Source organism: Ananas comosus, linkage group 9 (genome assembly GCF_001540865.1).
Source record: "Ananas comosus cultivar F153 linkage group 9, ASM154086v1, whole genome shotgun sequence".
Classification (NCBI taxonomy): domain Eukaryota; kingdom Viridiplantae; phylum Streptophyta; class Magnoliopsida; order Poales; family Bromeliaceae; genus Ananas; species Ananas comosus.
Genome location: NC_033629.1, coordinates 12360283 through 12385447, shown reverse-complemented (window position 1 = coordinate 12385447; position 25165 = coordinate 12360283). Strand labels below are relative to the sequence as shown.

The window sequence follows — 25165 nt, the reverse complement described above, 5'->3', positions numbered from 1 at the left end:
CAAAAGAACCACTGATGCCAACAATTTTCTTGAAGCCACGAGTTCCATCCCCAAGATTTAAAACAAACAAACAAACAAACAATCAGAATCAAATTCTTGATGCATAAATATAAGCAGCATTTCATACTATAAATGATGGCTCCACAGCCCAGAAACACACATGAGGAAATGATTAAAACAAAATGAGTATATTAAGATGTAAAATGGGCTATGAGATATAAGTGGCCTATATAACCAATCTGAATTGCAAAATAACTCTCCTTTGAAAATGATAGAATAGTAATCGAGGAGATTATCAGGCAGGAGCTCACAATTTACATACAATAAGTTATAAGCTACGCCGAAACCAATGTCCGATGTTCATCATCCTAACACGCACTTGAACTCATTGACTTTCCATTCTAAGATCATCAGCCCTAATCGAACAATCGACGCCATTATTATCTTGCCCAATATAATTAAAATTTGATCCCACCGCCGCTGCTTCATGAAAGAACCCATTTGTGCCCGGGACTGTCTCAACTGCACATTGATGATTTTGGCCTTCAGATTGTAATACAGGAACGTTAGGGGGCAGAACGTCTGCTGCTGAATCTTCCATCTTACCAGTTCCAGGTTCATCCTTCTCCGTTTTCACGTTATTTCGAGGAAATCTCCTTTTCTTCCATTTTTTCTTGAAATTGGACTTCTTGGGTTTAAGTTGTTTCGGGGGGGCTTCAGCCTTTATCTCGGGCTCCTTGCCCTTCTTTTTGCCGGGTAGTACGGTGTATTGTGAGGCGCCATTAACGCCCTTGGAAGACTGACCTGCGGAGGAAAAGAAATTATTGCCTGGACCTGATCCGCCACGTCATCCATGTAACGGCTAGTGATCCGTCCAACGTACCATCTCCACTTTTTGGAGGTCCCCGATCATTTTTAAAGAAAATAATTTGCCAATCTAGAAATGGCTGCAGTTCTCTAGGTAAGCAGTATTCTAAGTTCAAAGTGGGGATAAAACGGAAGACGGATCAACTAAATGATTCATGGCAGGCGTGGAAGACCAGATCCAGGCAATGATTTCTCGCAGAGAAGGAAAGATCAGAGCATGCTCAAAAGTAAAGAAAATATTGGACTCTCCAATTATCTGTACAGCTGTTTCTTCAGATATCTATCCATGAAACATTCATGAAAATTTCCACGAAAGAGCATTTCAAATTATTTGCAAGTGCGCGAATGTTAAACAAACATAACATGTGAATAATATATAAACAATGTTAACCGAGTTAAGAGTATTATAAAGGTAACAAAGTGCATATCCAACATGGATTATTGATTATCAGATGACATTTTCACTATTCTTTTCTTATTTGTTGCTGAGAAAAATGAGGAGATAAAACAATAATACACGGATTTCATACTCTTTCAGTCTTTCTTAGTATATATTGATCTTCTATTAAACAGACAACTACTGAATTTTGTAGGACCAGCAAATTTTTGCTGAACACTAAATGCTTCGATCTTACTGAATTCAATTCAAAAGCTAAATTTGTAAACATCATTTCAAGAAATAAGATATTAATGTTAGCTTACTCTGAATAGCTAGAAGAGCTGTTCGTGCAGCTTTTATTTCTGCTTCTTTTTTCGTTTTTGCGGCAGCCCCTATATATTGTATCCCACCGATCTCAACTGTACATGTGAACAGAGTTGGCCCCGAGGCTTGTTTGGTGCATATGTAAGATGGGATTGCATAATTCATTTTCTGTGCATACTCCTGGAGCATATTCTTGCACAGGCCGGATGCATGCTGCATATTGAAACATTAAGATGCTAGAAAATCAGAGAGTAGTTCTTTTAGGGTGAAAAAAAATGCAGAAACCTGCCCCATCTCCACCTGGAAGTACTGTGATTTATGCTTTAATCCCACCCCCCTCAATATTGAACATACAGATCACGGGATAACCCCAAAGTTATTTGAAAATTCTGCAATAACGTGCTAATGTTTCAAAAAATAGAAGGTTATAAGCAAGTTTCGACTATTGAGGAAAGCAAAGTGCAAATTGATGTATATCTCAAGGAACTTATTTTGCACTTTTAGCCTCCTTTTCCGAGAAAGTTGAGAGTCCTAAGAAGTCAAAGACCTATTAGCACAAAAAATTAGTAGCACAGATTCAAATGCCGATGATAGTTGAGGGAAAATCTGCAAGCATTCTGAAAGATAAGCAGATAGATGGGATTCAATACCTATCAACTCTTTTTTCAAATTAGGATGACAAAGCTAGCCCTTGAACTTTGACACCCTTTCGATTTTAACAATTGTGTCCAGCTGAGGTTAGGGATGTCCATTTAACAGTTTAAGTCCTTTCATTAGCCTACCGTTTGAAAAGTGACACCATGTCAGAATCCTTACTGTTACTCATTGACATGAAAGTTTTCTCCACGAGTGGATATTGGAGTTTCAGATTTTACAGGGATATATACATATATAGACAGCTCGGAAATTTTTCAATAGTGAGAAATTTGGTGCGAGCAACTTACAACTGTAGGGATACATTCAGTCATCTGGCCGGACTTATGTATCTCCTTGAGTGCAATCTCAGCAGCCGACTGTTCCGCCGCCTTACGGTTGTAGAATCCAGGTAGAGAATCGTATCTGACATTGTTGACGATCACCGTGGACTTGAACACGGGCTCGTGTGAAGGGCCTTCTTTTATTGTTTGATATTCGGGAGTGGGAAGAGTGGCTTTCTGCGCGTACTCTTGCAACCGGCTTTTGAACACATAACAATTAGCTACCCCTGCGGTCAAGCAAAACACAAATGACTACAATTTTTTTTTTCTCCTGCAAATACGGAATGTTAAGAAACAGGTAGAAATGATCGGGCGTTGCCTGAACTATAGAACATTTTGACATGGGCGTCATAACTACTAAAGTTAATGGTACTTACAATTTGCAACTAAAAAGAATATTTCGCTACTTGGCAAAACATCCTAATACAACTTTAGGTATATTAAAATAAAAAAATTTTAATTTCATTTCAAAGTAAGCTATAGTTCAGATAAACTATGTATGATTTCACCCCAAAAAGCTTCAAACTTTACTGAATATAGCACAATATATTAGTCAAAATGTGCCCAAGATACTACTATGTTGGGCATCAAACAAATACCGCCGATCGAATCAACAGGAACAAGACGCCGTTGGCCAAAGTTGCAATTGATATAGTCATTATGCTGCTTAATTTTCTTTTTGAGGGATTTTCCAAACTTCTTGTTGATGATTGCTTCAAGCTAATGGAATGATTCCACAAAGTACCTAACTTTTCCTCCTTTCTATATAGATTCCTTTGTTTCAAAATTTTATTTAATGAAATCCATTTGAGCACCAAACAATTGTATGATAGAAGAGCTCAATCGCATTCATTTTACAACCAACATCACCAAAGCAAACAGTTTTATCCAAAAACGAAAAAGTTAAACAAAATAATGCAAAAATGTAGCTACAAAATTAGCCGAATAATAAACAAATCCAAGTTCAATAAGACAAAAAACCTCTTACCACAAGGAAAAAAAAAAAAAAGAGGACAGATTAAAAGAAAGAAACGAACCGGTCGATGGCGCCGCCGCCCGAGTTCCATTGGGAATCTGCGCAGAGAGCCCCCGTGCGGAGTTAATCGGGGGTAAGCTAGGGTTTTGAGCCATCGGAGAGTAGAACCTAGGGTTCTGGAGTAGGGTACTAGGGTTAAGCTTCGGGTTAGGGTTTTGGCGAGGTGAGTTTAAGGGTTTTTGGGCGATCCGAGGGTGCGACGAGGGGGCGGTTGTGGGTGGGAGAAGGGGGGTTTGGGCACTTGTGAGAGGGAAGGGGAGGAGGGCTCGACGACTCCGGTTTATCAGGGTTTAGGGTTTTGGGGAAGAGGAAGAGGGGCGATCGCCATTAAAGTAGAGCTCGAGAGCTCGATCGATCGATCGATCGAGAGAGAGAGAGAGAGAGAGAGAGAGAGAGAGGAATGGGGAGTGGGTGCGCTCCCAACATAAGCCCTACCGTGTCACACATTTTTACACTGCCAAAATAATAATAATAATAATAATAATATCTACGTTTCTCACGCAAGTTATAAAAATTTTTGGCAGTGGAGATTCTAAGTTGAATTCTAATTGATTATATTTTTAATTTATTTTAAAAAAAATATAAAACTTGGGCTAATAATTAGAAAGTGAAAATATATCAAATTTATCAGAATAATAGTTAATTTTAAATTAGCAATCTAAATTTTTAAAATATTATTTTTTTTAATCAATCTATGGTAAAGTAAGATTTTGTAAAAAGTAAGATGGTTATCTATTAACTAACTATATATTATTTTTCAATAACTTTAGTGAGGTGGCGTGATTTTTTTATTTTTAAATTTTTTTTTCCTCATTTAGATACTATCGCTATTTATAACTCACGTGTCTCTTCCTCTTTCCTTGCCCTCCCGTATCCCTCCATCTTCCTCATCTGTGTAACTCTTTATTTTTATATTAATTTTATCTTTGATCGATTTAATTTTCGACACTATTGATTTTTGTAGTGTTTCATCTCAGGTTGTTAGAATTAGATTCTTTTTGGTTGTTTCTAGCGGTCGATTAATTTTTATAACGTTCCTACCAGATCATTGATCATCTTTCTTACGGACTATTGAAATTAATAATTTTTATTTTATTTTTAGAGTACTATTTTTTATTTATCTAATAATTATATATTTCAAATTGATTTTTTTAGACTATCATTGATGATCAATGATAATAGAAAAGATAATTATTTAAATAATATCGACCCACCGCATCGGATTATTACACTAGTTTGTTTAATGATAGATTCTTATAGTAAGAAAATAAAATAAAATTACATGATAGTTAATTATAATTTTGATAAAATATATGAAATTTATCTGAACTGTAGGCATTTTGAGTCAATTGTCAAATTTTTAAATTTATTTAATATCAATTAATCATCAAATTTTTATTTTAAATTTTAAACTAATTGCTAATTTTGATAAATTTATAGTTACGAAAATAGGATGAAATATACAAATCGATACTGTTAAATTTTAAACTCAAAATATATATTAATAGATTAAAATCAAATAAATTAAAAAATAAATAATAAAATTTAAAATAAATTACTAGTTCATGTAAATTTTGTGCGTTTTTTGTTTAAATTTTTTTGAATCACGGGGCGAAAAACAAAGAAGAGCCCAGCTCACCAAATTTCACTAGTTTAATTTTTAAAAAAAAGAGAAATAAAAATAAATAAATGGATTAATTTTGTACATATTTTTGTAAATATAGTGAATAATAAATATATTTCCATAAAGTTCAACTTTCATATATTTTCTGTAAAAATCACGATGTTTTTAAATACGTCTCTACCGTTAGAATTTGTTAGAAAAAGTTAGCTAACCATAGATTAAATATTTAACCCCAGTTAGTTTTTGACATTTTTACTTCTTTATATTATACTAGTATGATTTTTCGAGAGATATATTTGTGATGATAAAATTAAAAATATAAACGGTTCTATTTCTAATGATAACAAATCAGATAAATATATTTAAAAATATTAGAAGTTTTATAGAGATGATATATAAAAGTTGAAATTTGTGGAGTTATATTTGTCATTTACTATATTTGTAGGGACACGTTTGAAATTAATCCTAAATAAATATCCGAGATTAAAACGATTTTTTTGACCCTTTCACTCCCACGATTCCTTCTCCTGTCTCCTCGTTCCCATCGAAGACGAAGACGAAGACGACGAAGAAGAAGAGAGAGAGATAGAGATAGAGATTGATAGAGAGAGGGAGAGGGAGAGATGCATCTATGGCCATCGCTGAGGATCCGCAACTCCTTCAAGCGCTCCTACGTCGACCCGCTCGATCGCAACCTCCGCCTCCGCCTCCGCCGCGCCGAGCAATCGGAGCAGCGGCGGCGGCCTCTCCTCTCCGCCGCCGCCTCCTCCTCCTCCTCCTCCTCCTACGATGGCGTCGCGGCGCCGGTGAAGCCCCTAGGGTTCCTCGCCTTCGCCTACGACCTCCTCGTCCTCCTCTCCTGCTGCTGCTGCTGCTTCTGCTGCGGAGGTAATCATCAAACCCCTAATCCTCTCTCTCTCTCTCTCTCTCTCTCTCTCTCTCTCTCTCTTGTGGATTCGATCTATTTGGTTTTGATTCGGTATTACAAGTCTCGATTTATGTAGGAAAGGTTTAGATGATTGTTATTGTTCATATAGTTTAGTAATTTTTGTTAAACCTATTATTATTAAGGGTTAGTGTTACTAGTAACTGATCTCAAGTTCTTCTGCGTTTTCAAGGGTTTTGCCTAAAATTCATGGTAAAAAATTCCGGGAATTTGGTTCGCGTCAAAGGTCATAATCAAGCTAACATTTTTAGACTTCTTTAGAACCCTAGTTAATCTTGCATTTTGCAACATTAGTGCAAGAATGTACGAATTAAGATTTTAGTGTATAGATCGTAGGAGATGAAGATTCTACTGTAAATGTAAAGTAATTTTGAAGATTTGGATGAAACGGAATTAACTTACAAGCAGGGACTTAGATCAAACGGAAGAGCCTTGTTGGATCACGTAATTTCTAATTGTAAGATCACACTACTCATAAACTAACGGAAATGGAATAAAAAGTTAACTCTTTAATAAAAAAATTCATAAGCTGCTCGTACGCTACATTGAGGACGTCACCGCTTTATGTTTCATTGTTTTTTCCGAGTTAGAACTTTTGCTTGAGTGTAAAAGCAAACCACCCACTGGTGCTCTCTGGAATTTCCAAAATTTTCGCTCGAACAAAGTACTAAGTTCCCTCCTTATGTAGCTATTATAGCTTTCTTTGCTTCATTCCCATTATGTAATGTCTCATGTTACTTTAACTATCAAAATTTGAAGATACAGATTGTTGGTAGTTCATGGGAAAGATGTATGCCCATATATTCTGCCTTCATATACTATAGTTTTGTTGTTTTCATTCTCCGAGAGAAAGGCAATATGCTACCACTTTGTTCAGTTTGTTTAGAAATTAACTTAGCTGGAGATGTGAAGTAATTAGGTTTCGAATTTGGGACTTCGGGTACGGTCAGAAACTATAGTTTTGTTGGGGTTGGTTTTCTTTGGTTTGCTTTTTCAATACAGAATACAGTCATATGTGATGTGTAATATATGCAATTATATATACACATATTGTAATTATATTAGGACTAATCTTTTAAAGTGATGCTGTTCAAACAATAAAACTTAGACGAGGGATAAATGCTCCAGAAAAATCGTGCATTTGCCGATGACCATGTCAACCTTACGAAGTTAACAAAAAGCACTTGAACTTCCAATCCCACACCTGCTCCCTTATTTTGTTAATTTGTGCAACGTCCGTTAGCATGCAAATAGCATGTGACCCTTACATTTTGAATCTTAAGCCTCTTATTTGGAATGCATAGATCAAGTGTCGTTATCGCTACTTAGCTTGAAGTATCACCTACTAAGCTGGCTCTCTGATTCATGAAAATACTTTTTGAGGAGTTCCTCTTCGTATATATATATTCTTTCTATCACCTTTCTTTTTCTTCTTTGTGAAATGCACTTGTGTTTCATTTAAGGTTTATTTCCTGACCCTTTTCAATGTAATTACATGAATTATGTCATTACATTCTTATAATTCCCAGTTTCTGAAGCGATAATTGTTCTTAACTTTGCCCCATTTTTCTTTGGAATTTTCTCTCAATTACAGCATGTGATGATGAGGAAGATAATTCAACTCTGAAGTGACGGAACCGTCGGCAAACGTGATCTGCTGATCCTTGCAAGTTGAAGAAGAGAGGTCATTGTTAGTGTAAATTCAATCTCCTCGTATTAAGTCAATAATATTCTACTTGTAAGTATGTTATGTTTGATATTTCAAAAATATGCTGCTAGGGAAATTACATGACATGTTATGCTTACAATATTATCTTTCTTTAAAAGCTTCATATGAAGCGAATGGTTTCGTACTTCGAATTCTCATCAGACGTTGTTTGGATTAGTGTAATATTTAGATCTTCTAAAATGAAAAGAAACATTCCTTTAATGGGTTTTACATTAATGCAATTGAAATGTAGTCTTATTATAGCCGCGGATTCTCGCAATTAGCTAGTTGACTAATTTGTCTATAAAGAGAACCCATCAGTTTTAATATAATGCTTCTTCTAAAAGCACTATTCACTATTCTGATAATATTTATCATGTTTAAATCTCTATTATATGAAAGAAATATTTTTAGGCTAAATTGCAATTTTTGGTTCTCAAAAGTTAACGTGTGTGTGACGCGTTTGATCCCAAGTCTTTAATTTGTTTTAATATTTTATTCAATTTTTCTTATTTATCGTAAATAAGTTTGACGATTTAAGTTGATTGAGTATTAACGTACCGCCGTGATGGGTTGTGCTTAGTGTGAGATTACTGTTTAGCATCAGATAAGTGGAACTTAAAAAAACTATTTTTTTAAAAGCATCAAAGGTGTGTTGTGTTGCGTTCTCAAATTACGCTCTTAATGGGCCCGGGTTTTAATAAGACCGAACCGAAACCCGACCACGTCCCGAAGATATTATGCACGGTGGTAGTACCGCTTCAACTGGAAGTTACCGACTCTCTTAACGGGGATGGAGACGGAGCTCGTCTTCCCCGTTACCCACCCGAGCCGCGCACCAAACGGCGCCGTCCCCTCGCCGGCGTTACCCGACCTCGCCGCCGCGCTCCACCGCGCATCCCTCGCCGCCACCGCCATCGTCTCCTCCCCCTCCGCCTCCCCATCCGCCGCGGCGATCTCCGCCCTCCGCGACGCCCATGGCGCGATCGGCTCCTTCCTCGCCATCCTCGACCCCTCCCCTCCCCTCTCTTCCACATCCCTCGGAGGAGGCGGCGGAGATGAGCCCATGGAGGAGGAGGAGGAGGTGTTGAGGGGCGTAGAGGAGGTGGAGGAGGGGATGAGGGAGTGCGTCCTCCAGAGCAAGCGGCAGAAGCGCCACGCGTCGCCGTCGTGGCCCCTCGGCGGCGCCGCCACCGCCACCGCCACCGCCGCCGCCGCCGCCGAGCGCGCGGCGGAGGAGGAAGAGGAGAAGGAGGTCTCGTTCGTGCGCCCCGCCTATCGCTTCCCACGCCGCTCCTCGATCGACCTCGTCTTCCAATTCCATGCTTGAGGCCTCGACATCATCAGAAGCTTCGAGAAGGTAACAATTATTATTCTTTTCTTTTTTTTTTTGTGATTAAATCGAGAAGAAGAATCCAATTTGATCGTCTTCTATTCTATTTTGTTAGAATTTTTTCTCTTTTTCAACCATAAAAAAAGGTGAAAAATCTGAGGTAGAATGGATATGGGGCTTGTAATTTGGATAGAGATTTGAGAAATTCTAAATTTGCTACAATTATTTCATTGAACATATGTCGAAAACATAATTAAATTATTAAATCTAGCAAATTTAATTTCGAAGATGATTTACTTGGAATGAGTTTAAAGTAAATATGGTAGAACAAAGGCAAGAAATGATAGGATGATCTTCATTTCTATGCTGGAAAGTATCATACAAATTATTGAGATTCATCATGTTTCATTGAGATTGTAGAAATTGTACTTTATGGGGTCCAATTCTATTGCGATATTATGAACGACCCCTCGAATTTCATGGAAAGGATTCTAGAGTGTGATTTAAGGGCAGTGATATTGTCGAGCAGTTTTAGAAGTAAGAATTTTGTGTGGTTACAGCAAGGAATTCTTGGGGGTTCAGAAACAGGAATTAAGTGTCGGAAACTACAAGATTTTGCAATGTTATGTACTTGTATGTAAGATTACAGAGAAATAAGAGGGAGAAATATTGCTCTGAGCTGGGCATTTGTAGAGACTTTTGATTTCTTGAGAAGAGACTGTTTCTTATATTACCATTCATTAGTTCAATGTGGATATATTAAGACTGTTTCTTATATAATAAACTGTTTTTGTACATATTCTTGTATGTTGTTGCGTACATGTCTTTCCAAGTTTATTTCCTAGTCTTTCTTTAGTAGATAACCATCATTTAGATGCTTGAGAGAGATAATTAAGGAGAAACTAGCATCGAAAGATGAAGCAACTGGAATAGGAAGGAGGTCATTTTGCCTGTAGATTTTCTGTATCAATCTGAACAAGAGAAATCAGTGTTCTCTTGAATAATTCCATGGGGCAAAAAGTTATGGGAGTCGCAAAGATAGTTTATGCAATCTTAATATATCCCTCTGTGTTAGTGATCTTCACGATGATAATCACTTTGGTTCCAAGCCATCGTTGTGTATTCCTTCAAAGCAATGGTTCATTCGGCATGGCCCAGCTAGGGCTTTGCTGTATGAGGAAGCAGTAGTAACTTTCTCACTAAAATTCCGCTGACAAGTTTTAGCTGCAGCTAAAAGTAAAAGCTTTGATTTAGTGTTGATTTAGTGTTTATACTTTGGGGTTCAGATGCTTGATTTGGTTTGCTCCAATGCAAAAGCTTCGGAAATATTTGCTGTCTAAGCGCTCTGTGTGTATTTCTTGAACAAAAAAACTATTTTAGAAGCCAGACTAATGGGCACTTGGTTTTCGCCGGTGAAGACAATCACTTGTTCATTGTAAAACACTCTGAACATGCTTTAGTTTGTGAACTTAGTCAAAAATAACTCTATATATGTCTGAATGTATGCCAAAGTAACAGTTACATATTTGAGATCAACTTTTTTTTTTTTTTTTTTTGGCAGATTAATGCTGGGCCATTAATTTGGAACCATTGCTCAAACAAGTGGGTGGTGATAGGGAGCATGTATTGAAATACTTCCTTAGATGCCAAGTGAGAATATTCTTAATACCATATGTAGAGGAAGTAGTGTGATTACTATATCTGTGTATGCCAATTTGATTTTGAACTTCATTACTCTCAATAATTTTAGAATGTTGAGATAACTAGAAGGAACAAGTGGCAAAGTGCCATATTGATTTTTTTTTTCTTTTTCTTTTACTCGTGGCTTGGTTATATTTCTTCTTGGCGAAAATGTATATTGCTTTTTGATTAGAAATTCATTAGGTTATTTAAAGTTAAACTTTCTATAAGAAAAAAATAAATTTTATAGTTTTTCAACATTATTTAGTGATCAAGTGATTTCAAACTTATTTTATGTTAGGCAATAAAAATTTGTCAATTTTGACGCTATTTGGATGCTAGACAAATGGTGTTATAAAATCGAAAAAATTAAAACCTAAGAAGTTTAAATACCTAGATCAATGTAAAAAAAGTTTTAAATAGTTTGTACGTGTAGTTTGAAATTAAATAATAAAGAATGGGAAAGTATCTTTTTATTTCTCTATAAAGAATAATATCAAAATAAAAAAAAAAACAAATTACACGTCGCCGTAACGAGTTTGTGCGTTGACAACAACAGTAGTCTCCGGCGCGTCGTCAAAATTGTCAAAAGCGTTTCTCACTAACACCTCGTCGCCACCACTCAATCCACACCCAAATCGCCATGGACTCTCCCCTCCTCCTCCTCCTCCTCCTCCTCCTCGTCGCCCCCTCCTCGTCCTTGGCCATCGCCTCCATCAATGGCGCCGCGACCGACGCCTACGCGGCGGAGCTGCTCCGCGCCGCGGCGGAGGAGCGGGAGTGGCTCGTCTCCGTGCGGCGGCGCCTCCACGAGCGCCCGGAGCTCCGCTTCGAGGAGCGCGAGACCAGCGCCCTCGTCCGCGCCGAGCTCGACCGCCTCGGCGTGCCCTACTCCGCCCCCCTCGCCCGCACCGGCCTCGTCGCCGTCGTCGGCTCCGGCGCACCCCCCGTCGTCGCCCTCCGCGCCGACATGGACGCCCTCCCCCTCCAAGTAACCCTATCTCCCCCTCTCTCCTTGGCCTTTTCTTAGGGTTTAGGGTTTTGGTGTCGTGACACTTGGTACTTGGTTTTGGCTACAAGCGAGGGCCCAAAGTTGGAGTAAAGTGTATGGGGGATTCCCTCAAATTGTAGGACATCTGGAAGTAGGTCCCTCATCTTTATCTTCTTTTTGCTTGAGACCCCCTCAAATTTAACGTTTTTTTAATTCGAGTTATTTAAATTTGTTAAATTGAGAATTTTGCTACATTTAATGGCTCTATTAACTTCTATATGTTAATCATTGTTGTTTTCTTTGCTCAAAAGCGTTTAAAGCAATTAAATTTAACGAGATTATTACCTCAATTGATAAATCACCAATTTATTGACTAAAATCAGTCAATTTTTTTATTTAAAGAAAAAAGAAGAGGAGACAAAAGGTAAAAGTTTTCAAGGGGGCCATTTCAAAATGGCCTATTGTTGAGGATATGCATTCCTTGCGGCCCCGTGTGCAGGATTTTACATGCAGGAACACCTATAATACATATAGGGATAACTGCGGCGATTACAGGAATAGCGAGAGATAAAAATGACGTTTTACTTCCCGATTTACCCTAGATTAATCTGATTTGACTGTAATTGTTCTTTTACATTGGTTTTGGAGGATTAGTAGGTTTATTTGGATACTTTGGAAAAGAATTCATGTAAGTTATTATGGTCTAGGAATTGGTGGAGTGGGAGCATAAGAGCAAAATAGCTGGGGTGATGCATGGATGCGGGCATGACGCTCATGTCACGATGCTCCTTGGAGCAGCAAAATTGCTCAACGAACGGAAGGACCATCTCAAGGTATGCTTTGATTTGGCGCAAAATATTCTTATTCTCCATAAGCTTAAACATTAGAAATGGTGGATAAAATTTTTAGTTCCTTCTGCTTGGTCAATACGACCGTAAACTTTAGTCATCTGATTACACATTGGACATCCTTTCTCTGACTTCTCCTTGAATTTTTATTGCGCCATGAGGAACAAATACCACAATGACACATGCAAAAGTTGTAATCTGTCTCCTGCTTTTGCTGGTGCGACTTTCCCATCTACATCACCTTACTGTTACTCCATTTTCCTGTGGTATTGTCATTCAATTCTTTTTTACCATGGTATTTTCTTTTTGTCTCTTATTCAACTGCTGAACACTAATAACTCACGTTTCATTTCCAAAAACTGTAACCATTGGATTCGCATTTGCTTTCCTTCTGAAACATCTTTCTTGAGCAAGACCAACTGTTTGAACTGCATATTTTCCTTCAACTCTCAGATCAATGCAGTAATTCATCTACTTGAGCTTAATGTGGCTTTCTCTTCCCTCGGTTTAGATAAGTAAATTATAGTATAGTATATATGTCATACTTCCAGTTCCTCTTTACTGTAAATTACCCATTAATCATTAACTCCATTTCTGGTGTAATAATCAACCAGCATTCTTGTCACTTAAAGCACTCTCTAAGATATTAATTTTTCGTGTTACTTGTTGTACATTGAAGGGAACTGTGAAACTGCTTTTCCAACCTGCAGAGGAGGGCGGTGCGGGTGCATCTCATATGATAAAAGAAGGAGCTTTAGACGGTGTTGAAGCTATATTTGGCATGCATGTTGACTATCAACTACCTACAGGCAAAATATCATCCCGTCCAGGACCCACACAGGCCGCAGTATGCTTTTTCGAAGTGAAATTAGAAGGAAAAGGCGGGGATCCTGCAGCTCCTCATTTGAATGTCGATCCGATAATTGCTGCATCAGTTTCCATCCTGGCACTGCAACTGCTCATTTCTAGAGAAGATGATCCCCTTCACAGCCAAGTATGTTATACCGACCTTGCTGTAGTAAAGTGCATTTTGAAATGGGTAGAACTTTATAAATTTGGTTTAGTATCATGGCTCGTTAGTAGCATGGGTCATACTAGCCCAGCCTTGGTGTACCACATGCCGTTGGTGTGCACCATGCGTGTGTCGGCACAATAGCCTTTTCCTGTGGAGATCACAGGCCTGGCACTGGCAAGTCAATGCTTTGGTCTAATAATTCAAGAGTTTCCCATTTAAAAATGGCCTTAGATACTTCATTTAAACATTAGATCTAGTTATCTGCTTTTAAGTCTAGGTTGCAAACCTTTGCTTCTTATTAGATCTTTTAATCTCCTTATTTTCTGCACCTATATTTTCGATTCTCTATTTTCTTCACATTTTTTGTCCTGCAATAGTGAAATCTTAATTGTGATTTTGAACTATTTTGAAGCTACTCTCTGTTACCTATGTCAAAGGTGGGGAAGCGTACAACATTACACCAACATCGGTCGAATTTGGAGGAACTTTAAGGAGTCTCACCACTGAAGGCCTAATTAGGCTGCAGAAACGAGTTAAAGAGGTTAATCATCACTGCATCTATTTTACCACACTGGATCAACTTGCAGGATATTCGTGCAGAAAAAGATTTATTAATTTTCTTATTTTGCAAATTTAATCCCTTTTTTTTGTTTTTGCGATTTTTGACCTAACTTCTTTATGGACTGAAATTAGCCTGTTATTCCTAGTTATGAGTATGTACATCAGAGATTTCAGCAAGACATGTTTCAGTCCATAAATGAGTTCGCAAAAACAGAAATGGTAGATTGAAGGTGCAAAGCTAAAAAACAAGTGAGACATTTTCTTTTTTCTTTGTTTCTTTTTACCCCTGCAAAATGCCCTTGCTCATAGACCCAATTTACATTATCAGGTAGTAGAAGGCCAAGCAGCTGTGCACAAATGCAAGGCAATCATCAGCATGAAAGATGACGAATACCCAATATACCCTGCAGTAACCAATGACGAAAAATTGCACCATCATGTAGAAAAAGTCGGAGGGCTTCTTCTTGGTCCAGAAAATGTGAAAATGGGGGAGAAACTAATGGCAGGCGAAGACTTTGCTTTCTACCAAGAATTAATTCCCGGTGTAATCTTCGGTATCGGAATAAGAAACGAAAAGGTTGGATCGGTCCATCCTGCGCACTCCCCTTATTTTTTCATCGATGAGGATGTTCTTCCGATTGGAGTGGCACTACATGCAGCAATCGCGGAGCTTTATCTTAATGAGAGAAGCAGTTTGGATGGTGGTAAGCATCTATCTTCAGATAGTTAAATTTCAAAGTATTGTGAGGTTATATTTCATGCTGTTCTGAAAGTATTGTAGCTTATGCAAAGAGCCGTTTTTTACCTGCTGAAGGGTAATACCTTTACATGAAAATAATACGAATTCTCTTCATTTATTAGCAGCCATTTATCTATTCTTAAGGGGTAAAATGTATGAATAATCTCTGCAGTACCATAATATTGCAACCGCTGTTTGAAAAGGGGCGCGCACCTCAGTGCCTAGGCGCGAGGTGCAGCCTCAGCGTCTCAGCAATAGCAAGGCGCAGCGCTATTGCTGAGGCGCTCACCTTAGGCGATGCCCAAGGCCCGTGTCTGGCAATATTTAATATTATAGGGATTTTTGCTTCAAGTTTTCGGGATGTCGAGTTTTGAATTTGAATTTTATATTCTAATCCGATAAGATATTTAAAAAATCCTGAAAGAAACCCAAAAAGTTCTAGAGAAACCCATCCGCCTGCCCTCTCCTTTTCCTCTCATGTTCCACACTCTCTCTGTCCGTCGAGCATCCAGCAGGCAACAGCAGCATTACTAGTAGCAGCGGCAGCAGGAAAACAAGAGCGGCAGCAGTTTGCAAATAGCAGCAACAGCAGAAACAACAGCAGGATGAGGATGAGTATGAGGATGATACTTAAAGAATGACTAAATGAGAACATTGGCACCACAAATAATTTTGAACATTGGCACCACAACACCTATATTTTTAAGTTGAAATAAAATAGCCAAAATAATCACACAATCACTTGTAAGTTAAAAGTTGAAATATATATTTTTAAAACTTTTTGATGGTTTTTTTTTTTTAAATTTTTGTGTGATTATTTTGGATTTTTTTATAATATAGAATATCAAATTAAATTAGGCTTAGTAAATGCGCGTCTCGCCTTCTTGAGGCGCGCGCCTTGTAGTGCATCTCGTGCCTAACTTCAGGAGTCTTGTGCCTCTTTGCGTCTCGCATCTTTTCAAATACTGATTGCAACTGGGTCACTATACTTTTCACTTAAAATACTTTAGTGCTTGAACCTTTACAATACTGCACTTTGATTTGGCCATTACAATAGAAGCTGTATTTTTAAACTGTTAGGTACTAAAGTAGTTCATAGAGTAAAGTGTTTAAGTATAAATATTAAGTTGCAATATCATAATAGTACTGGTATTATACATGCATTTTAAATGTAGATTCAAAATTACTATAGCTAGCAAGTTCATAGACTTATTATTAAGTTTGATCCTATCCTACATGTATTAATAGTACTGCCCAGCTCTGTTGGTGTTCTTTTTCGTCAGCAGGATATCATAAAGGTCCACAGATTAACTGGCTCTGATAATTAAATAAACAAATTAAACATGCTTTGTATGCATGGAGCAGGAAAAGTATATTCACTCACCTTTTCTATGCCCTATTTAGAAGGGTCCCAACTTTTAGGGTGTTCATGTGGCCATGTGGGTGTATGAAAACCCTAGTCTCTTTTCCACGTCGCCTGGTAGTTGGAAAGAGGAAGTTTGCACCTTCACCTGTCGCCTATATGCGACAAATGTTGAATTCCCCCTCCACCACCCATGCCCTAACCCTAATAGGCTAATGCCTCAGTTAACATTGCCCCCACCATGTGCATCCCACCTATTTCTCCTTCTCTTCCCCAGTATCTTGTATGAGCCACATGGCATCCACCAATGTGAATACTAGTTACTAAAATCATGTAATGATGTTGGTGATATCATCATTATGTACAAAATATGTATTTCATAATGGTAATTAGGATGGAATGTTATGCATTATGTTAATGGCAACAGGGAGAAGGGCAATTGCTTATCACTTTGATTAGCTAGCACATGGAACTTGTCCTCTCATGTTTGTTGCAATTATCATTTGTCCTTATTCATAGATTTATCACTTAGCAGCGCTTGTTCTGTTCCTACTTATTTCTGCTTTTATCAACAGTCACCTTTGGTAGAGTTTAACAAACTAGAAAATTTTGATGCTTTTGCTGTAGCAGGGATCAGAAATGAGATTTTAAGGTCAAAAAAAGAAGCTTTAGTGTTAGCATAATATTTTTCTAAAAGCCTACTTAAATAACACTTTATTTAAAAGCATCATTCCTTATAGTAGGGTCAAACAAGCCGGTTCTAATGAACCTAGTGGCTTGTTTATATGAAGCCAAATTAATGATCCATGTTTAATATAGCTTGGTGCAATGGTTCCTGCAATGCATCACATTCACATGCATGATTTGTCTATATATATCTCGTTTCATTTATTAGGAAAGAGAGTTTGAACTTCTAAGCTCATCATCAATGCCCATCCCACTCCATACTACATACAAATCTTCATGCATTACTTTGTTTCTCTTCCTCTTCAATATATAAAAACCCTAGTTTTTAATGCCATGCAAATGTATGAACAAGTCTATGAGATGCAGCAGGCATTAGGGTTCTCGTCACTGAACAACTGTGGCGGTGGCGGCGGCGGTTCAATCATGTAAACCGGCATTGGCATCCAATGCATCATCATCATCCTCCTGGCCATCTCTTCTTGACTCATAAATCCTCCATTCCAATACATCATCCTCTTTATCATATCTTCTTCAGTGAAAACGGGGTTTGTGACCACTACATCTTTCTTTGGCTCCTCACCGTCTCCTTTCTCTTCCTTACCGCCGCCAGCGCCAGCGCCGTCGCCGTCTTTCTTATCCGCCTCTGCATTGCCTTCTTGAGGTGCTTTTTCTTCGGCTTTTGCTGCGGTATCTTCTTTCTTCTCTCCTGCAGCCTTCTCTTCTTTCTTCTCCTCTGGCGGTGGCGCGTCCCCCTCAGGCTTTTTCTCTGGTTCTTCTTTCTTCTTTTCTTCTTTGGGGGGCGGAGGAGGTATGATAGTCGCGAGTTTTCCTGTCCGTCGGTGGATGTACTCAACAAGCTTTTCGCCACTCGTAGTTCCGGTTACAGTCACTTTACTGGCACTAAGGTTGGTCTCGGCTGTTTGAACTCCTGTATTGAACCACCATTAGTGCTAGAAAACTCAATGTGGTTGTTCAAATGCAAATTGTATGGACAACCCTCCAGCTATAGGTTATTTAATTTTTTGATTTATAAAGTTCTTTATTAACATATTATTCGATTTGAGACAAATTCTATGGTAGCTTGATGACCTCTACTTCTACTTCTTTGTTAGAGTATTGTGTGGACAAAGTATTCTATATATAGATATAATTTTGAGGAGAAAGATTACTTTTGACAGAATCTAACCATGTTTTCTCAAGTGAAACAACACAAAAATTGTGGAGTTCACAATCAAAAAATAAATAAATAAAATTTGGGAGTCACTTCTGTTCACTTTTTCTGTTGCTTGATTGTGTATTTAGGGAGAGATTTTTCAAATTATTCATGTGCAAATTTGTGAATTTTAAATGGATGTAGAGATGGGTATAAACCTCTCATCTTTGAGATCTTCCTCTGAAGCTGTTGGGCACAGGCCTCACAGTGCATGTTCACATGGAGCTCCACTGTTGTAATTGCACTAACCTGTTCATTTAACAAATACATCAAAAATTGTGGTGGTGAGAATAAGGAGTTAAAAAGTAGGTATAAGCTTTACAGTTGGTTAGGAACATATATGTTGATTAAATTACAATTCGAAAAAGATTTACATATTTGGAGAGATTAAGTTACAGGTATTTAACTAAGTCCTAATGGTAAAGGAATTTAATTATGTTTGGTTTATTATGTACATGAGACCCCAGTTTAATGCTATAGAGTTTTGTAAATTATAAGGTGTACTTTTGTATGATTTATTAGACAATTAAAAAAATGAAACAATAGCCCTACACAGGTAATTAATTATTCTCCTTGTGACTACTCCTAAGCCTAATTTGGGAGTTTGGTGGCAATTGTATATTGGAAAGTGATTTTATTCCCTTATTTTTTAATATTGTTGGTGCATCTATCGTATGGCCATCCATATGATGATGCCACATGTCTCATACCTATGACATTTGCTAATGAATCTTAGGAATTAATTATGAATATTAGGACCATCTAGATTTGGCATTACTGATTCATGTGTATAAACTATATCTTAAGAGGATTAAAAATTAGGTTAAGGGAGCTTAGCCTCTTGTGTGTGGGAAATAGAGACGGAGCAAAGTTTGTGACAAAACTTATTCCAAGTTATTTTGTAATAAGGTTTCTTTTGAGAATAAAGATTATTCAAAGCTTATTATTATGAGAGATCATAAAGAAGTGGTAAAAGATTCTGTTTGAACGTATGAACATTTTGTTTGATCAATATATCTATTCTGTTTACTCCATGACAATACAGTAATTTATGAGTGAGTACTATGATTATGATTAGTTACTACAAATAATTAGAGGAATACATTATTTGAAAAGTTATGAATCTATAGTGTATAAATTATTACTGACTAATTCATTATGATATCCAAATCAACCCTTTATAAAGTTATTATACCTGGGATTGAACCACTTGTGATTTGGTGGAGTCCCCCTCAGCAGGAGGAAGTGGTGGAGAGAGGACTTTTGCTCTTCTCAGTGTCTTCTTTTGAATCCTGGTGCACAAAGCTAGAGGGTCCACTATGCCCTTCACTGTGACCTGGTTTTTCTCCATGTCCACCTCAACCCCTTCAACCCCTGAATTAAAATCACACTATTATTATTACTCAACATAAATTTAATCAAATTCAATACATCGTTAAAGAGTTATTATCAAAATAATCCTACCCTCGTAACATCGACCAAACATATATTAATGAACACTATAATACATTTATAATATCTAAAACACGGTGAATGATTTATAGTGTTCAATTGTTCTATCAAAGCTACTCCATCCATTTCTGAACAAATAAATCATCATAAGATAATTTGATCAATCAATTTTTTTTTTAAACAATGGTTAAATTTGAGAGAGAGAGAGAAAGAGAGAGAGAGAGACCTTTGTATTTGAGAATGGACCTCTCAATCTTCTTTGAACACCCAACACAGTGCAAGTCCACATGCAACACAATTGGGGGAGGTGGGGAGGGCTTGGTTTCCTCCTCTTTCTTCTCTTCTACCTTCTCCTCTTTCTTCTCTTCCTTCTTCTCTTCTGGCTTTGCTTCCACCTTAGCTTCTTCCTACCAAAAATTAAACATAAACCAAAAAAAAAATTCCAACATCAAAATAAGCTAAAGTTTAACATGTATTCTTATTGGGTTGAATGCAATTATACATACCTGCTTAGCTTCACCCATTGAGAAGCAGCTTCAACTAAGCTTGTGAGAAGAGTTTACTAAGCAGGAAGGGAGAATAAGGGGGGAAGGGGAGAGGCACAAATGGGGCAGCAAACACTTCTTATAGAGAGATCCACCCTGTTAAAAAAGGTGGGGTGAAGCAAAAGTGTGAGTGGATGATGAGGCTTCTTGTAGCAATCAACTTAAAATAATAAACACTTTATGATTCCAATGCACATGCATGGCCACTCAAAGACCAAAGCTTACTTACTAGGTGAAGGAACCCTTGGGGATTATTTAAATCAATGAAGCCCAATAACTTCTTTTCTTTCTTTCTTTTTTATTTTCTTTTCATTTAAAGAGGAATAGAAGAGAGGGGAGGGGGAAGCAAATGTGGGGAGGTGTATGCCAATTTATAGAGGGGGTTAGGAGGTGGCAAAAGTAAAAAAAGAATGGTTGGAGAAGTGGAGAATTACAAGAACACCTAAAAAGAAAGGTCACATTGAGATACTATTTCTATAGTTTTTGGCCAATTTGCAAAATCAAATTTTCTTTTTTTTCTTTTTAATTGCAATTTAGAATTAAAATATCTTCTCATGAGATGAAATGATATGCCTTTGATTGAGATTTTTGTTGTATCATAGAAGAAAAGATAGGAAATAGAATTATTAATGCAAAACTTAACAAAAGGTGTTACAAAACTCTATGTTTTTTTCCTTTTCTTTTCTTGCCTTTTGTTTCTCTTTTATTTAATATTTTTTTGGGTTGAGGTGTTGGATCATGGGTGAGGAGCAAGTGAATGTGATTTGAGTATGAGTAGTGTGAAACAACTGTTGTATTCTAAAAGTTTAAGCTATTAGAGAACGGTGTTTATATATTTTTATATTTAACACTCTCCTTCACATCTGGGCTCGAGACTTTTTAGTCGGCCTATGATGTGGGCTTGAATTAAATAGGAGAAAATTAATATGCTAGGAGCCTGGCGTGACTTGAACTCAGAACCTCCTGCCGTGATATCATGTGAAACAACCGTTGTACTCTAAAAGTTTAAGCTATTAGAGAACGGTGTTTATATATTTTTATATTTAACAAGTAGGGACAAGATGACACATGCAAAGGAGGGAGTCTAATAGCACATCACATGGGTGGTTGCTTGGCACTTTTGGAGCTTCCCTTATTTATAAGTTATCTTGTCAATGCTTTGAATGGTTAGAGTTTCTATTGTGGGCTTATTATGTAAAGATTGGGGGGAGGATATTGTGATAGGGACCATACTCCAATAAGGACTTAAAAATTGAAGTTGGAGCTACCAAAATTGGATTAGATTTAATTGGTGCAAGATTTGCTATGCCATGATAATTGATAAAACAAGAACTAGAGTTCTTGTGTTCATGATTTAGGTGATTGGTAACACTTCAATGGAACTTCAGGTTTGCAGGAGACTACAGCAAACTCTAAACATTACCAAGTTTCATTTTATTTCTTACATGCATGCCCTTGCAAAGTTGGCTTTTTTGCATAGATACATGTGTACATCTATCAAATGGTATTGGTTTACTTCTGATTATATACCAATCTATCTGGTAGCCAAGCTGTTAGTCCCTCAGTTTGATATGGTTAAGAGCACTTAAGAATGACTGAAACTTTGAAAAAAATGAAAATGAATTCAATTTAACCCTAGTTTCCTTAATATATGCTTTTGATTTTATTGGTACCTTGATGATTAGCCAATAATTCTCTCTTTATATATCCATGATCATGTACTATGATTCATCAAATACCTGCCACCTTTTCAGAATCCATGGGCTTGAATAGGAATCAAATATGTAGGAGCATGTGTTCTTGTAAAAAAAAAATGTGGGGATATTTGGAGATTTAATGCCTTTTCTTGGATCTTGGGTTCATGTTGTTTTGGCACACCTACCAACTTTTATGTACAAATAAAAAAGGTGTTTCTTTATCATTTTAAATTTTCTATTTGATGTGACCAAATTGAATATGGTAGTTAGTCATTGGGCAAATAAAATGTGCAAAGTTTTAATACTTTATTTTTTTTCTTTTTAATAGGTATAGTTAATGATACTTCTTTAAGAATTCTAGTTAGACTGAATATAACTAAATAGAGTATAATAAAAGAAATTGACACTACCAACTCATCTATACAACTCTTTTTTATATATTGCGTAGAGTTTGAAAGAAGAGTTTGCTATGATTCGAAGAATCATGGAATAAAGCTGAAGTGGAAAGTGGTCATAAGATAAAAAATTAAGTCGCTACTAACTACGATTATTTCATAGTAGGTTAATACTAATTAGGATAAAATATTCATAATTATTTTGTTCTAGATTTAATAATATTAGGATGGAATATTATAGCAATAGTCCTCTTAATTATATATAATACCCTTGTTAAGTTTTATAATATCCCCTTTTTTTTTTTTAATTGAAAGGACAAAGGAATTAGTGTATTATTATTTCCTTCTATGCAAAGATTCTTGAGGTTCCTGCCACACATTATTAGATGTTTCTTTATTCCAATAATTGGCTAAATAAAATTTTTTAAAAAAACTCATTTCATTTTACTCCACATTTTTTTATATAAAATAAATAATATACAATTCTAATTTTGTATTTTCACATCGTGTTTAGTTAGAATATTAAAATTTTTCAGAAACAAATTGTTAAAATTGCTTTTATATCTACTTCTTATGGTAAATTTTTACAGCCTAATTTAGCATAATTGAGCCAAACTATTAATAATGGCAAAAAAAGTAAATCCAAAATAATATTCGCAATCTTTTGGTTGGTCCAAAAAAAGGTTGTAGGAACACCAACCGAAAGAGAATAAGCCCCATGCTTTGTTGCGTGGCAAGAGCCAATGAAAAGGGTATGTCAAAGGGTCCCACAAAAAGCTATGCGGCCACGTGGAGCTGAGTCACCTTTGGTACCGATTGAAAGCAACCTAACCCTCCACCCCAAAATTTCCTTTTTTTTTTTTTTTTTTTTTTTTTTTTTTTTTTTTTTTTTTTGGGTACCCTTTTTCTCCAACAAGTGCCTAAAATTATTTGTTGCTATGCACGAGTTTGTGACGCTCCAATAGTTACATATTAAATAAGTTTTTTTAAATTATTATTTTTGTGATTTCATATGTTTTCACTTTAATATTCTGCAGTTTAAAGTGTATTAATTTAATATTCTGCGATTTTATTTTTATCTTTTTATTATCGATTTCACTAATTTTTTTCGTTAAATCAGTGGCAAAGTTAAAATTAAAAAGTACTAAAGTAAATATTCGATAAATCTAGGTGAAGTATCTAAATATTAACAGAGAAGCTGACGAAATATTTTTTATATATAATTTAAAAAATATTAACGGGGAAGCTGACGAAAAGATAAAAATGAAATCATAGAATACTAACTTGATACACTTTAAACCATGGGGTACTAAAATGAGAAAATGCAAAATCACGAGAGCGATATCGAAAGTTTACCCTAAAAAAAAATTACAATTGAAAATTATACAAATTAGAAAATTTAATATTAGCAACTGAGCATTGCTGTTTTGGTCTCAACAAGTTATTGGTGTTACTTGTTAGTAAGTTATGTCAATATATTACGAACCGTCATAAAATTGAGAAGGTGAATAAGTATAGAGATCCCTCTCGACTATATGCCATTTTAAAATTATTGAATATAAAATATCATTATTGTATTATATAATTTAATATGATAATTTAGATAACAATGATTGTTTTATATAATTTTACAAGGTATTAAAGTAGGAGGTTGCGTTGATCTTGTTGCATATTGGTTAGCTTTGCCGTCGAGTTTAGCAGGTGTATATGATGTGCTTCATGTATCAGCCTTGAGAGAATATATTTTTGATCCATCACATGTAATAGATTATATTTTATTGGAGATGACTGAGAAGATGAGCTATATTGAGTGTCCAGTTCGAATTCTTGCACGAAACGTAAAAGAATTGCGAAACCGAGTTATACACATTGTTGATCGTACCCACTGGGGACTATTGATTTTAGTTCTCATACTCTATTATTTAATATTTTATTTTAAAGCCTTCACCACCAGCGACTGATCGAGATAAGGAGATCGCGAATAGTTAGTATATTCTACCTTCTTTGTGTGTGTAGAACGCAGCGGAAGTATTCGTTCGTACCTTTTTGCGGAAGCGATTCGCGTTACAATGCTATGAACCCGGATCGTAGAGGTTGATTCACGTGTCCTTGGATCGTCCTTGAAGATCTTCTAAAGCTCCGAACCCGCGGTGGATCGAACTACAAACGAGCACGATCGCAAATCCACCGTGCAAGTCTCTCTAGAATAATAGGTTAATGGAGGATATGTGGTTTCTCTCTATTGTTTTCTTATTCTCTCTCTTTTTTCGTTCTTGTACCTTTTGTTATGTGGGATCGCCCGTATATTTATAAGGGATTCTAAAATCCTAATAGCGTTAGAGATAAGGCCAAATCGGTTATTAATTGTTATCCTAATATGACTAGGATTTATCTCTAACTAGCTTTTCAATTTGAAAGCGAGATTAATTTCAATCCAATTAGATAACATAATATCCGTCGGATCGAACCCGCTTATGAGCATACCCGATTCGATTTAACCGAATGCCAACAGTGTGTGTAGCTCGACCATCTATCAATATATATAGCAGCTTATACAGTATTTTGAAGTTTGGGATGCTCAGAGATGTTATATTATTTTGAGAACTGATGTGGTGATGATTATATATCTTTACGGTGTTGTTATAGTATATATTTTTTATTTTACTATAATATCTACTGTTGTTGTTAGATTTTAGGTAATTTAGTTAGATAAATTTTGTTGACGCTTCGTATGTATAAGATGTGTCTTTATGGATGCAACGGGTTTGTTGACGTAACTCGGACT

At 36.5% G+C, this 25165-nt stretch overlaps 5 protein-coding genes across 5 annotated transcripts; 3 read left to right on the top strand and 2 right to left on the bottom strand.

Annotated features, from left to right (window-relative positions):
- LOC109715657 (double-stranded RNA-binding protein 8-like) lies at positions 125-3956 on the bottom strand. The gene is made up of 4 exons (XM_020240773.1): positions 3585-3956; positions 2515-2774; positions 1570-1783; positions 125-804 (listed from the first exon to the last, which is right to left on the bottom strand). The coding sequence occupies exons 1-4, from the start codon at positions 3676-3678 to the stop codon at positions 386-388; spliced, it is 987 nt and encodes a 328-aa protein (XP_020096362.1). The 5' UTR covers positions 3679-3956; the 3' UTR covers positions 125-385.
- On the top strand, positions 5696-8006 carry LOC109715312. Its single transcript, XM_020240254.1, has 2 exons — positions 5696-6095; positions 7748-8006. The coding sequence occupies exons 1-2, from the start codon at positions 5831-5833 to the stop codon at positions 7783-7785; spliced, it is 303 nt and encodes a 100-aa protein (XP_020095843.1). The 5' UTR covers positions 5696-5830; the 3' UTR covers positions 7786-8006.
- On the top strand, positions 8237-11012 carry LOC109715311. The gene is made up of 2 exons (XM_020240253.1): positions 8237-9221; positions 10756-11012. The coding sequence occupies exon 1, from the start codon at positions 8655-8657 to the stop codon at positions 9189-9191; it is 537 nt and encodes a 178-aa protein (XP_020095842.1). The 5' UTR covers positions 8237-8654; the 3' UTR covers positions 9192-9221; positions 10756-11012.
- On the top strand, positions 11468-15156 carry LOC109715310 (IAA-amino acid hydrolase ILR1-like 5). Its single transcript, XM_020240252.1, has 5 exons — positions 11468-11865; positions 12573-12698; positions 13393-13707; positions 14141-14269; positions 14618-15156. Exons 1-5 carry the CDS (start codon positions 11518-11520, stop codon positions 15017-15019), a joined length of 1320 nt encoding a protein of 439 aa, XP_020095841.1. The 5' UTR covers positions 11468-11517; the 3' UTR covers positions 15020-15156.
- Positions 17224-20664, bottom strand: LOC109715871 (heavy metal-associated isoprenylated plant protein 9). The gene is made up of 6 exons (XM_020241085.1): positions 20518-20664; positions 20250-20384; positions 19970-20150; positions 19487-19665; positions 18450-18540; positions 17224-18006 (listed from the first exon to the last, which is right to left on the bottom strand). The coding sequence occupies exons 2-6, from the start codon at positions 20265-20267 to the stop codon at positions 17432-17434; spliced, it is 1044 nt and encodes a 347-aa protein (XP_020096674.1). The 5' UTR covers positions 20268-20384; positions 20518-20664; the 3' UTR covers positions 17224-17431.